The 13034-nt window shown below is 41.6% G+C and overlaps 1 protein-coding gene across 4 annotated transcripts in view; it reads left to right on the top strand.

The window, feature by feature from the left end:
• Positions 1-2490: 2490 nt before the first annotated feature.
• Positions 2491-13034, top strand: part of hephl1a (hephaestin-like 1a) — a 141416-nt gene continuing 130872 nt past the window's right edge. For all 4 annotated transcript variants that reach the window (XM_043691507.1, XM_043691508.1, XM_043691505.1 and 1 more), the window contains exon 1: positions 2491-2737. In XM_043691507.1, the coding sequence (XP_043547442.1) occupies positions 2586-2737 (152 nt within the window). In that variant the 5' untranslated portion in view covers positions 2491-2585. The remainder of the gene's footprint in view (positions 2738-13034) is intronic.

The raw sequence follows: 13034 nt of genomic DNA, 5'->3' as shown, positions 1-13034 counted from the left end.
TCCACGGTCTCCACAGCGCCACAGAACAAGCAGTTGGGCTGGGAGTCCGTGAACCACCGCAATCTGCGGTTGCAGGGGACTGCTGCGTGCAGCACCCTCCACCCCAGATCCCCGAGAGAAAGGGGGAGGACTCCCACGTAGAGAGCCCTCCACTGGGGATCCCCACCGCCCGGTGGCAAATGGGCACGCCAAGGCGTGTCCAGACGGTGGATGAAGAAGAAGAGGTGGATGGTGTGCAGCAGCAGTCTATACAGGGCTCTTCTTTTCACATCCCTAAATGAGACAAAATTAAAATTTCGGAGGCGGCTCAGGTTGTGGTGCACAGGCTCCCGCGGGAAGTACGGGACCTTGGGGCCAATGTGAAATTCCGTCCGGGCTGGGGTGAGCGCGGACGGGATCCCACCCCACACCTGAGCGTCCTCCAACTGGTGCACTACGTCGGGTCCGAGCACCGCCGTTTTAAGGCGTCGGATGGCGGTGGCCAGGGCTTCAGCTATTAGGTGATGTTTCATGGTTACATCATTAATCCCACATCTTAGCATTTCATTAATGGTCAAACTAAAGTCACATGCCTCTGCCAGTCATCTTAACCTAGTCAAAAATCCTGACACGGACAGCCCTGGTTCTCGAACTGCTGAGTAAAACCAAGAGCATCTGACAGACAGACACACAAAAACCCACATGCACACATATACATATACGTTTGTGGGGTGAATTTGTACTTGCAGAGTTACACTACTTTGCTCAAAAACTGCATGAATTCATGTAATACTCTGTTAACTCACTTTTTAGATTAGCATCAGTCTAAACATTACAGAGAACACAGGTGGCTAACACCTTCAACATATTATCTGGCTAACACCAATTGTTACAGTTAACCTGAGATTGTAACTTTATTAAAAAAAGTTTTGTGATTTACATATGAAAAAAGTGAAACTATCATGGTATTCAAACAAATGAAAGACTCAACAAACAATCAAGGTATTTTTCAATGTATAATTTCAGTTACATCACACTGTAAACTTTTGGTATAAATTCTGTGTTTTACAATTGTGTCCCCCACAACCACCTGATGAAGAAGCGGTGCTCTGAAAGCTAGTGCTTCCAATTAAACTTGTTGGACTATAACCTGGTGTTGCGTGATTTTTAATTTTGTACATCCCAGTCCAACACCGGCATCAGGGACCCGGGTTCAATTCCCGCCTCGGTCGACTGTCTGTGTGGAGTTTGCACATTCTCCCGTGTCTGTGTGGGTTTTCTCCAGATACTCCAGTTTCCTCCCAAAGATGTGCAGATTAGGTGAATTGGCCATGCTAAATTGTCCATAGTGTTAGGTGTAGGGGAATGGGTCTGGGTCGGTTGCTCTTAGGAGGGTCGGTGTGGACTTGTTTGGCCAAAGGGCCTGTTTCCACACTGTAGGAAATCAAATCAAATCTAATCTCCCAATCGATCGTATAGGGTCAGTACTTGTTTGAAGATGTTTGGTTTGACATGTTGAAATTGTGGTTACATAACCTCGTTTAAAGTTCGCATTAGTTTTTTTTTCCATTCAGTGCATTTTAGAAAGGGAAAATATTAACATTTCAAACTTTAACATTTTTCTTTACTTGTATTAATACAAAATTCACAATGTCTCTGTGGAAGTTGGTCGGTAACTTCCCTTTCCAGTCCCTCCTCCTCCCTTCCATTCCACTTACTGACCCTTCCTTCCAGCTACCAACAGGATTTATTCCTCCCATCAACCAACCAAGCCGGACCCTCTACCTGTGCTCACCTCTGCAGCCGTGTTTTGATTTCCTGCACCCGCAATTCTGTGGTTTTTCATCAGACAGCTGGGCTTTAATGACAGTTTCTGGATCACTTTAACTAATTTTATGTTTCAAGAATTTCAAAACCTGACATCAGATTCAGTAGCTTGTAGAAGTCAACAAGAGACAATAAATGCACACGGAAGGAGGGGAAAGCAACCGGTGACTAGTGTCGCCGAACGAGAAGAAAACCATGGCAATTGCAGATTGCCTCAACACAGTAGGCTGCGAAATGGAATTTGAAGGCCTTCTGCAGAGCCTATCCAAACCTTTTTCTTCCTCATCTGTTCTCTTGCTTAGTTTCTTCCTTGTTTGTAGTTGCCTTTCCTCTTTTCAGCCTATCTCACAATTCTGTGCCTTCGCAGGTTTGTTCAGTGCTAGTGCATTTTAGAAAGGGAAAATATCAACATTTCAAACTTTAACTTATTTTTGTAACAATACAAAATTCCCAATTTCTCCGCGAAAGTTGTTTGCTTAAATTTTATCCAGAAATAAAGATAATCGCAGCAATGAAATAAATATCATAAACAGCATTTGCCATACAGGAAACTGTGATTTCATTGAAACTAAATCACCGTTCAGCTAACACTGTTTCATACATTCCACTGATTGGCTTGGCACCCTCGAAAAGTCTGCTTTTTTTCTATTTCCAGTCAGCCACATGACGTGCTGACGTGAAAAAATGGGGGAAGAGTTTGATCTGATGTTTGTTTAGACCATCGTACCTAACTTTGCGAAGGCAAAACATGCTCACTGAATGAAGTATCAGTGAGAAAAATGAGTCCGCGTCATATTCTCCTAGTCCTTAGTCTTTCTGAAATCGCAAACTCTATTACTCGAAATTACTATATCGCAGTCAAAGAAGAGACATGGGATTATGCACCCAGCGGCATAAACGTCCTTACAAACCAGGATCTGAAACGGGATGAGTATGTAGAAATGGGAATCATTGGAAACATTGCCGTCAGCGGGTTGAAACTGTTAATTCCGTTCATCGATGTTTGTGGTTTTAAGGCTTCAGCCTCATAGCCTGTCATTACGTGACCAGTAATGTGAAAATTTCAAAGTGTGAAATTGCCTTTGTTTATTCAAAACATGGAGTACACGCTAGATTGTAATTACTACGTATAAAAGTTATATCCAGGACTTCCAGACGCAAGATTTTCTTTTGTTGTATGCTTTCATTTTTTTTTGTTATTGGGATGTGGAAATTACTGGCAAAACTAACATTTGTTACCCATTCTAATTATGACGGCTGTGGTGAGCCACATTTTATATGCTCCTTTCCTATTAGTGGGAGAGCTTCAAGATTCTGACCCAGAGATGATTAAGGAGTAATGATGTGGATGAAGCACAAGTCAAGCAGACTGCTCTATCCTGTGTGGTGATGGTGGGTGGTGTTGGGAGGGTGGTATTAACTTTTTTGAATGTTATTGAAGTTGTACTATTCAGGTAATTAGGGAGGATTTCAAAATATTCCAGATTTGTGTCATGGATTAGTTGTGAAGAGTTTAAGAAGTCAGAATTTTACTTAAGACAGAATTTCCGGTCTGCTTTTGTTGACAGTATTATTTTGCCTGACCTAGTTAAGTTTCTGGTCAATGGTAAACCATAGGATGTTGATGATGGGATGCATTATGATGGAACGTCAAGTAGAGATGGTTAAATTCTGTCTTGTTGGAGAGGTAGCCATTGTATGGCACTGATGTAATGCAAATGCTACTTATTAGCCCACAATTATTTCTGCATTACTAGGCCAGTGACATTACCGCTGCGTTGCTGCCCATGACAATTGGCTTCTAACATCAACATATATTTTCCATAGAAAATAGAACCTGGAGTATGCCACTCAACTCTGAAACTGCTTTGCCATTCATTATAATAATGGCTGATCATCCAATTCAGTAGCCTGAATATAACCTGTCCCGTGTGAAGTGTTTTCCTGATTCCTACTGACTTCAATGTAATAGGCTCCAGGATTTTGTTTTTTGGTTATTCTCACAATGTTGCTATACAGTGATAGTGCTTATTTCCTCCCACACTACTCGTGTTGTGTGTGTGTAAGTGCAGGGACCATTTGTGCAAATAATTTTATTCAATATTTCCACAACCAGGAAAAGCATCCATGTGGCCAGGGAACCAATAACAACCAAAGCCCAATAGGAGCAATGCTTACCTGAAAAGCATGAAGGGCAGGGATTAAGTCAAAATACAGTTGGGCGGGAAATAAATCACTCCACCTCCCACGGTGCCCACCTCTCTCTAAGGGCATCGAGAGCATTGGCAGACACCATGTGCTCCTTCACCAAGGACACCCGGGCTCAAACATGGCTGGGGAGGAGGGCTAGAGAGTTGGCTGAAACTCCATGATTCTGTACTCAGTTAAATGTCATCATGAGTCAAGGATAGTCATTCTAACAATAATTTAATAAGGCCTTGGAGCAAAGTGGTTCCTGTCAAATCCAATGCTGAGAATTGATGAGCTAATTATTGGTAGGTAACGTCTATTGCTTTGATTGCAAGTTCATTCACAGGATGATAATTGGTTTTGTCCTCTTCTTTGTGAATATGCTATTTTTGTACAATTTTCCACTTTTTTGAGAAGATAGAAATATATGTCGTGGAGTAGTATGGTTAGGAGAACAAGTCTTTAGCACAACAGCCAGAATTTGACAGTGCTTTGTTAAGTCCATTTCACTCAACCTTTTTTGCTAAAGTGTACTGGCAACTATGATGCTATAGGTGGCTAGGATGGGTCATCTACCTGGCACTACTTGCAAAAGATGACCACAAATTCTTCAGTTTTGTCTTTTGCACTGAGGTGCTGGGCTCCTCCATTCCATTTATGGGGACGTGGCAGGATGGGATTTGTATTTTCATTTTAGCTGTCTAAATACCCACCAACAGTCATGATAGTAACTAGCAGAACTCTTGAGCTTTGATCCAATTGATAGTGAGATCCTTTAGTTTTGTCTGTAGTGTGCATTCCAGCATTGTAGCTTCGCCAGGTTGACATCTCATTTTTGGATAATTCTGGTATAGCTCATGTGATGTTCTGCTGCTCTCGTCATTTAATTTCCATTGATCCTCTGGCTTGTTTGTAATACTACAGAGAAGGATATTATAGACTAGGACATTAGAGATTGTAGTAAAATACAATTTTGTTACTGCTGATGGTTATAGTAATGCTGAAGCATTTATGACCAGTTTTGAATTGTTAGATCTGTTTTGAATCTATTCCATTTAGCTTGGTGATAGTGCTACAACTCATTGTGGAGGTATCTTCAATGTGAAAATTGGACTTCGCTTCCATAATAGTGTTGCAGTGGCCACTCCTATCAACAATTTTAGGACAATTGCCTCTGTGATAGATTGGTTTGTAGAATGAAGTGAAATAAGTCAACCCCTCTTTTTGGTTCCCTCGCCGTGTGTTTTAGACCCCATCTAGCAAGTATATTGTTGAGCATCCTGCCAACTTTCTCAGTAGCTTTGTGATCATGCCATACCTTTTAATGGAAGTGAAAGTCCATTCAAGTAAATTTTGTCCTCTCACTGCCTTCAGTAGTTTTTCCAAATGGCACTTGGCTACAGAGGTACTGATTCACAAGCCTGTGGAGTGTACCATACCAAGGGATGTTGCTGATGGAGTCTAAAACTTCAGCGTTAAGCTATACTTCAATAAATATGTGTATGTGAGGATGCTGCCTGACTCGTGTAGGACAGCTGCCCCAATTTTGGCACAATTCCTCAGAAGTGGGTGAGGAAGACCTGACAGGGTTAATTGGGCTTTCTGGAGCTCAGGTCAATGTTGGGTGATCTGTCCCATTTTGTTCTTCTTGGACTTTTCTATAATGCTGCAACTAAGTGGCTTACCAGGCCATATCAGGGGCATTTAAGTGTCAGTTTTAGTCACATGCAAACGAGGTAAGAGCAGCAGAATTTCTCTCATACAGAGTATTAACCAGCTAGTAACTGAACAAACCAGTATTTTCATAGTCAATCTTACTCGGTCAAACATTTTACATTCAAATTTATTTAATTAACTGAAAGTAAATCTTCTGTTGCCATGGAGACCTTAAGGTTATGTCCTAACTAATGGTCCAGGCCTCTGGATTTATAATGCAATAACACAATCACGATGTTAGTGTTTCTGATCTTTGTTATTTTGCTCTTAGTACTACATTGTTTGACATCGCAAAGTTGAACAATCTAACATGTTTTGTGTGGTTTGCGATTTTGGAGAAGATTTGTAGCTAGGTTGTGGATCAGTTTGTAAGTTTGCTCATTGAGCTGGTAGATTTGTTCTCAGACGTTTTGTCAGCATGCTAGGTAACATCATCAGTGAGCCTCTGATTAAGCCATGGTGTTCTGTCCCACTTGCTATTTATGCATTTTGGTCTGTTGTGGTGGGTGATATTACTTCCAGTTCTGTTTCTGAGAGGTTTGTAAATGGGGTCCAAATCTAAATATTTATTAATGGAGTTCTGGTGTGAATGCCAGGCCTCTAGGAATTCTTGCATGTGTCTTGTTTAGCCTTCCCAAGAATGGATGTATTGTCCCAGTCGAACTGGTGTCCCTCTTTGTCTGTGTGTATGGATGTCAGTGATAGTTGGTCATGTCTTTTCATTTTATATATGTTAATATATACTTACATATTAATGATCTGGATGAAGGGGCTGGGGGCATTTTGGCGAAGTTTGCCAATGATACGAAGTTAGGCGGACAGGCAGGTAGTACTGAGGAGGAGGAGAGGCAGCAGTAAGATTTAAACAGTTTAGGAGAGTGGTCCAGGAAATGGTTGATGAAATTCAATGTGAACAAATGTGAGGTCTTGCACTTTGGAAAAAAGAACGGAGGCTTGGACTATTTTCTAAATAGTGAGAAAATTCATAAAGCCAAAGTACAAAGGGATCTGTGAATGCTCATCCAGGATTCTCTAAAGGTTGACTTGCAGGTTGAGACCGTGGTTAAGAAAGCAAATGTAATGTTGTCATTTATCTCAAGACGGTTGGAATATAAAAGCAGTGATGTGTTTCTGAGACTTTTTAAAGCTCCAGTTAGGCCCCACTTAGAATACTGTGTCCAATTTTGGGCCCCACACCTCAGGAAGGGCACACTGGCACTGGAGTGTGTCCAGCGGAGGTTCACAAGCACGATCCCTGGAATGATAGGCCTAACATACAATAAACAGCTGAGGATCCAGGGATTGTATTCATTACAGTTTAGAAGGTTGAGGGGAGATCTAATGGAAACTTACAAGATAATACATGGCTTAGAAAGGGTGGATGTTGGGAATTTGTTTCCATCAGGCAGGGATACTAGGAGGAGAAAGTGAGGTCTGCAGATGCTGGAGATCAGAGATGGAAATGTGTTGCTGGATTTGTTTCCATCAGGCAGGGATACTAGGACCCATGGGCACAGCCTTAGAATTAGAGGGGGTCAGTTTACAGTGGAAATGAGGAGAGGTTTCTTCAGCCAGAGAGTCATGGGCCTGTGGAATTCATTGCCACAGAATGCAGTGGAGGCCGGAACATTAAATGTCTTCAAGGCAGAGATTGATAAATTCTTGATCTCGCAAGGAATTAAGGGCTATGGGGAGAGTGCAGGTAAGTAGAGTTGAAATGCCCATCAGCCATGATTAAATGGTGGAATGGACTTGATGGGCTGAATGGCCTTACTTCCACTTCTATGTCTTGTGGTCTTATAGTCTTTTGATAGCTTTTTGGTGTTCATGAATCTTGGTGGCTAGTTTCCTGCCTGTCCATCCAATATAATGATTGTTGCAGTCCTTGCAGAGTTTTTTGTATTATGACATTTGTTCTGCTGGTTGTTGGTACATGGTCCTTTAAATTCATCAGGAGCTGTTTCAATGTGGTGGTAGGTTTGTGGGCTACCATGATGCCCAGGGGCTGGAGTAGTCTGATCGTCGTCTCCAAGATGTCTTTGATGTATGTCAGGGTGGCTAGAGCCTCTAGACATGTTGTGTCTTCCTGTTTGGGTCTGTTGTGCACACAGACAATCAGGGACACCAGTTCGACTGGGTGAGCTAAAAGAAATTAAGTCTTGATCATTTTGAAATGATCAACTCTGCATTTGTAAGAAATAATTTTGTTCTTTTTGATGATAAGTCTCACTTCCAACATTTAACCTATCTTGACAAGTTCCTGTATTAAATATGAGGGAAATGTGTTTTTTGTACTAATGGCAGTGTCTTCAACAAATCATTGGGTCTGTACTTGAAAACTGAACATCTGCACAAAGGTTTGTTGTTGTACAGTGGTTGACACAATATGGATGAGTTTTTTTGGGAAACAAGCAGGTAGCTTATTCAATATATTACAATGTAGATTGTGACAGTGCTCAGTTAAAGGCAATCACATCACATACAGCTCTATTCCCGACCGTCGCGTTGTTGTGGTTTGGCGGTGGATGAGTCCAATGACCTTCATATAGATTGTGACAGTGCTCAGTTAAAGGCAATCACATCACATACAGCTCTATTCCAAGTTGTATACTTTCTTGTAGCTAATTGAAGATCATTTCCAGTTTCCACCAGATTATGGGTACATGCATTGGTAGAAATGTGGGGTGTTGTGACTAACTAAGGAGGGATGAAATGGTTGTCGTGTTTTCCCACTCTTTGTTTGTCTGTAACAGATTTTTGGCATTGGATTTCTTATTCAGAATGTACTTATCTGTGCACAGTAAAAACAAGCCAGACAAGTATTCAAGAGTTAAACACAAATTAGCTTTGTTACTAAAACTGATTCCAGCAAAAGTTCTAAAAAATGTACAATTACATACTACTTGCTAGCACAGGCTCTCATCCCCCAAGCTTGCAATAAGAAATATAACTTTATGGAATATCAGATGTTAAATTTGGCCAAGTGAGATGTGGACAAAAGAATTATATCTCGATGTTTTAGTCCATCTTGAAGTGGTTACTTTGCTCTAGTGGCTTGCAAATCTGTTCTCCTGGAATCACTGTTGCTTGTTTGTAGACTCAGAGACATACAGCACAGAAACAGACTCTTTGGCCCAACCAATCCATGCCAACCATAATCCCAAACTAAACTAGTCTCACCTACCTGTGGTTGGCCTGTATCCGTCCAGACGTTTCTTGTTCATGTGCTTATCCAAATGTCTTTTAAATATTATAACTGTACCTGCATCTACTACTTCCTCTGGAGGTTCATTCCACACAGGAACCACTCTCGGTATAACATAAAATTACCTCTCATGACTTTCTAAAATCTTCCTCCTCTCAGCTCAAAAATATACCCCAGACTTGAAATCCCTCACCCTAGGGAAATGACACCTGCCACTCACCTTATCTATACCCCTTGTGATTTTATATATTCCATAAGGTCACCCCGTTAACATGTTATGCTTCAGTGAAAAAGGCTTCAGCCTATCCAGGTTGAAATTTTCCTTTAACATTCTCTATTTGAAACGAGGTTCTCTGGCTGATTTTCAATCCACAAACCAGGCTCACAGCTTTCATGAGAGGTCTCAAGTTGCGGGAGGAAGGCTCAAGCAATTATCCTTACTGCCCATTATGAATCTGTCTGCAATTTAAATTCAGCATGTGTATTTTATATAAACATTAACATATTGTATTTGCAATATAGAAGGACATTGCATATTTAGAGTGACTGTGAAATATTTGAACAAATTAGCAATGAGAGGGGAATAATTTAGCAGTTTTAGCAGACTTGAAAGTAGATAAACCCTCAGGGCCAGATGTGACATATCCAAGGCTGCTGTGGGAGCCAAGGGAAAAGATTTCAGGGGCTCTGACATTAACTTTAAAAACATCTCTGACTACCAGGTGTGGTGGGGGTAACCAGAAGTCTGGCATGATTGTTCAAGAACAGTGATATGGGTAAACTAGAAAACAATAGACCATTGAGTCTAACATCTAGGATAGGAAAACTATTGTAAAAACTTCTAAGAGACAGAATTAATCCCTACTAGAGAGGCAAGGATTAATGAAGGATAATCAGCATAACTTTGTAACAAATTTGATGGATATTCATTGACCAGCATAGACACAATGGGCGTCTTTCTGTACTTTTAAAAAAAATCTATAATTCAGATTAAGAACTGGGTCACCTGGTTTTCTTCAGTTTGATCAATAGGCAGTCCAAAGCCATCAGGTGTGAATTTCAAAAGGAACATTGCTGGCTCATCTTTCAACATTGTCGGCTCATCTTTCAACATTGTCCATTTAATATAATTTTTAAACAATTTTAATTTCCCAACAATTAATTCCTCAATATTGCATCCTGTATCTTGATGATATAGAATGGAGTTATTCATCTTCAGGCCTGCCATTATATTTGTTGTTGTGTCTGTAAACATGGATGGAAGGTCACTTTGTGGGTGCAAATCAGCAGCTACTTCAAGGCAGTGCACTTTGTTTAGCAAAAATATAATTCATTTTAAAAATTATTTGACACTTACATGATGACCTAATGAAATTACAAATTAGGACTCATTATAAGTATATCTTCATGACAAGTGTAAAGGATATCATTACATAATAGCATGTGAAACAATAAAAGTGTTGTTAGATGAGCTGTACTAGCTGCAGGGTACTAGTTTGTACTTAAGTTCCCTTTAAAGTAGCCACCTTGTCTCAAGAACATCAAAAATTGACATGAATTGAAATGAGATTAATATGTCCAGAATTTGATATGGTGAGTTATTGTGTTGAAATGTTCTGGAATGCACTTCCTGGAAGAGCTGGAAATGTGTTGCTGGAAAAGCGCAGCAGGTCAGGCAGCATCCAGGGAACAGGAGAATCGACGTTTCGGGCATAAGCCCTTCTTCAGGAATCCTGAAGAAGGGCTTATGCCCGAAATGTCGATTCTCCTGTTCCCTGGATGCTGCCTGACCTGCTGCGCTTTTCCAGCAACACATTTCCAGCTCTGATCTCCAGCATCTGCAGACCTCACTTTCTCCTCAAAGACTTCCTGGAAGAGATCAATCTATCTATATTTAAGTTGCCATTCCATTTATCTTAAATATAGAATAAAGGGAGGTGATGGCCCAGTGGTATTATCATTAGACTTTTAGTCCAGCAACTCAGCTAATATTCTGGGGACTTGGGTTTGAATCCTGCCACAACATATGGTAAAATTTGAATTCAACAAAGAAAACCTGGAATTAAAATTCTACGGATGACCATGAAACCATTATTGCTTGTCCGAAAGACCCATTTGTCCTTAAAGGAAGGAAATCTGCCATTCTCACCTAGTCTGACCTGCGTGAGACTCCAGAGCCACAGCAATATGGTTGACTCTCAATTGCCCCTGAAGTGGCCTAACAAGCCATTCGATGGTATTATTGCTACAAAGTCTCAACAAAAGAAATGAAACTAGATAGACCACCTAGCATCGACCTAGGCACCAGAAAAGGCAATGGCAGAAATTGTCCTGTCTCCCCTGCACAGTCCTCCTTACTTAGATCTGGGTGCTGGTGTCAAAATTGGGAGAGCTATCTTGCAGATTTGTCAAGCAACAACCTGAAATTGTCTGTAAGGTATGATTCCATAAGTATAACTATGTTCCAGATGCCACATCAACATCCTTGGATATATCCTATCTCACTGGTAAGACAGACCTAGCAGAGGTGGTGGCACACTGGAATGCAGTAGAGAGGGTGTTACTCTGGGAGTCCTCAACATTGGCTCTGCAACCCATGGAGTCTTATGGTTTCAGGTTAACCATGGGCAAGGAAACCTCCTACTGGTTATTGCGTACCGTCCTCCCTCAGTTGATCAATCATATTGGAGAAAGCACTGAGGGTTGCAAGGGTGCAAAATATCCTTTGGATGGGGGATTGAAATGTCCACCACCAAGAGTAACTCGACTGCAGTGCTATTAATGAAGCAGGGTGGGTGCTAAAGGACATAACTGCTAGTCTGGGGCAGCAGCAGTTGGTGAGGGAACCAAAGAAAGATGTACTTGACCTCTTTCTTGCCAATCTGCAGATATATCTGTCCATGACAGTATTAATAAGAGTGACAGTCATTGTGGAGACAAAGTCCACCATCACATTGAGAATACCCTCCATTGTGTTGAGTGGCAGTATCACTGTGCTGCATGGGACACACTTAGAACAGACCTAGCAACTTGACTGGACATCCATGAAGTGTTATGAGCAATTAACAGCAGCAGAATTATATCTGCTTCCTCGTGGTGCAGCATATTCCCCACTCAACCAAGCCAGGGGATCAACTCAAGTTCAATAGAGAGTGCAAAGCAGCATGCCAGGAGCAGTACCAGGCATACCTAAGATCTAAGTTCTGCAGTCCTGCCACATCTAGTCGTGAATAGTGATGGACAATTCAGCAACTCACTGGAAGAGGAGGCTCCACAAATATCCCCTTCCTTACTGATGGAAGAGCCCAACACACCAGTGCAAAAGATAAGACTGAAACATTAAGCTTCAGCCAGAAGTGCTGAGTGAATGATCCATCTCGGCCTCCTCCGGTGGTCCCCACTGTCACAAATACCAGTCTTCAGCAATTTGTTTCACTCCATGCAATATCAAGAAATGGTTGGAAACACTGGGTTCTGCAAAGGCTATGGGTCCTGACAACATTCTGACAATAGACTGTGTTCCAGAACTTGCCATTCCACTAGCCAGGCTCTATCAGGACAGTTACAACTTGACAATGTGGCAAATTGCCCAGGCATGTCCACTACACAAAAAAGCAGGATAAATCCAACCCTGTGCGTTACCGCTTCATGATTTTACTCTCAAACATCAGTAAGGTGATGGAAGTTGTCATCAACAATCTTATCAACCAGCACTGGCTCAACAATTACCTGCTCAATTATGCCTAGTTCAAAGATGAACTTAACCAGAGGTGAGTTGAGAGTGAAAGCCCTTGACATTAAGGCTGTATTTGATTAAGTGTAGCATCAAAGAGCACTAGCAAAATGAGAATCAGTGGGTACCGAGGGATAACTGTCCATAGGTTGGAGTCATTCATGGCACACAGGAATATGGTTGTGATTGTTGAAGTTCCGCCATTTCAGCCCCAGGGCATCTCTGCAGGAGTTTTGCCGGGTAGTGTCCAAGATTAGAGCGGTGCTGGAAAAGCACAGCAGTTCAGGCAGCATCCGAGGAGCAGTAAAATCGACATTTCGGGCAAAAGCCCTTCATCAGGAATACAGGCAGAGAGCCTGAGGGGTCGGGAGATAAGTGAGAGGA

Source organism: Chiloscyllium plagiosum, chromosome 6, assembly GCF_004010195.1.
Source record: "Chiloscyllium plagiosum isolate BGI_BamShark_2017 chromosome 6, ASM401019v2, whole genome shotgun sequence".
NCBI classification, from domain to species: domain Eukaryota; kingdom Metazoa; phylum Chordata; class Chondrichthyes; order Orectolobiformes; family Hemiscylliidae; genus Chiloscyllium; species Chiloscyllium plagiosum.
This window is presented reverse-complemented; position numbering and strand designations above follow the sequence as displayed.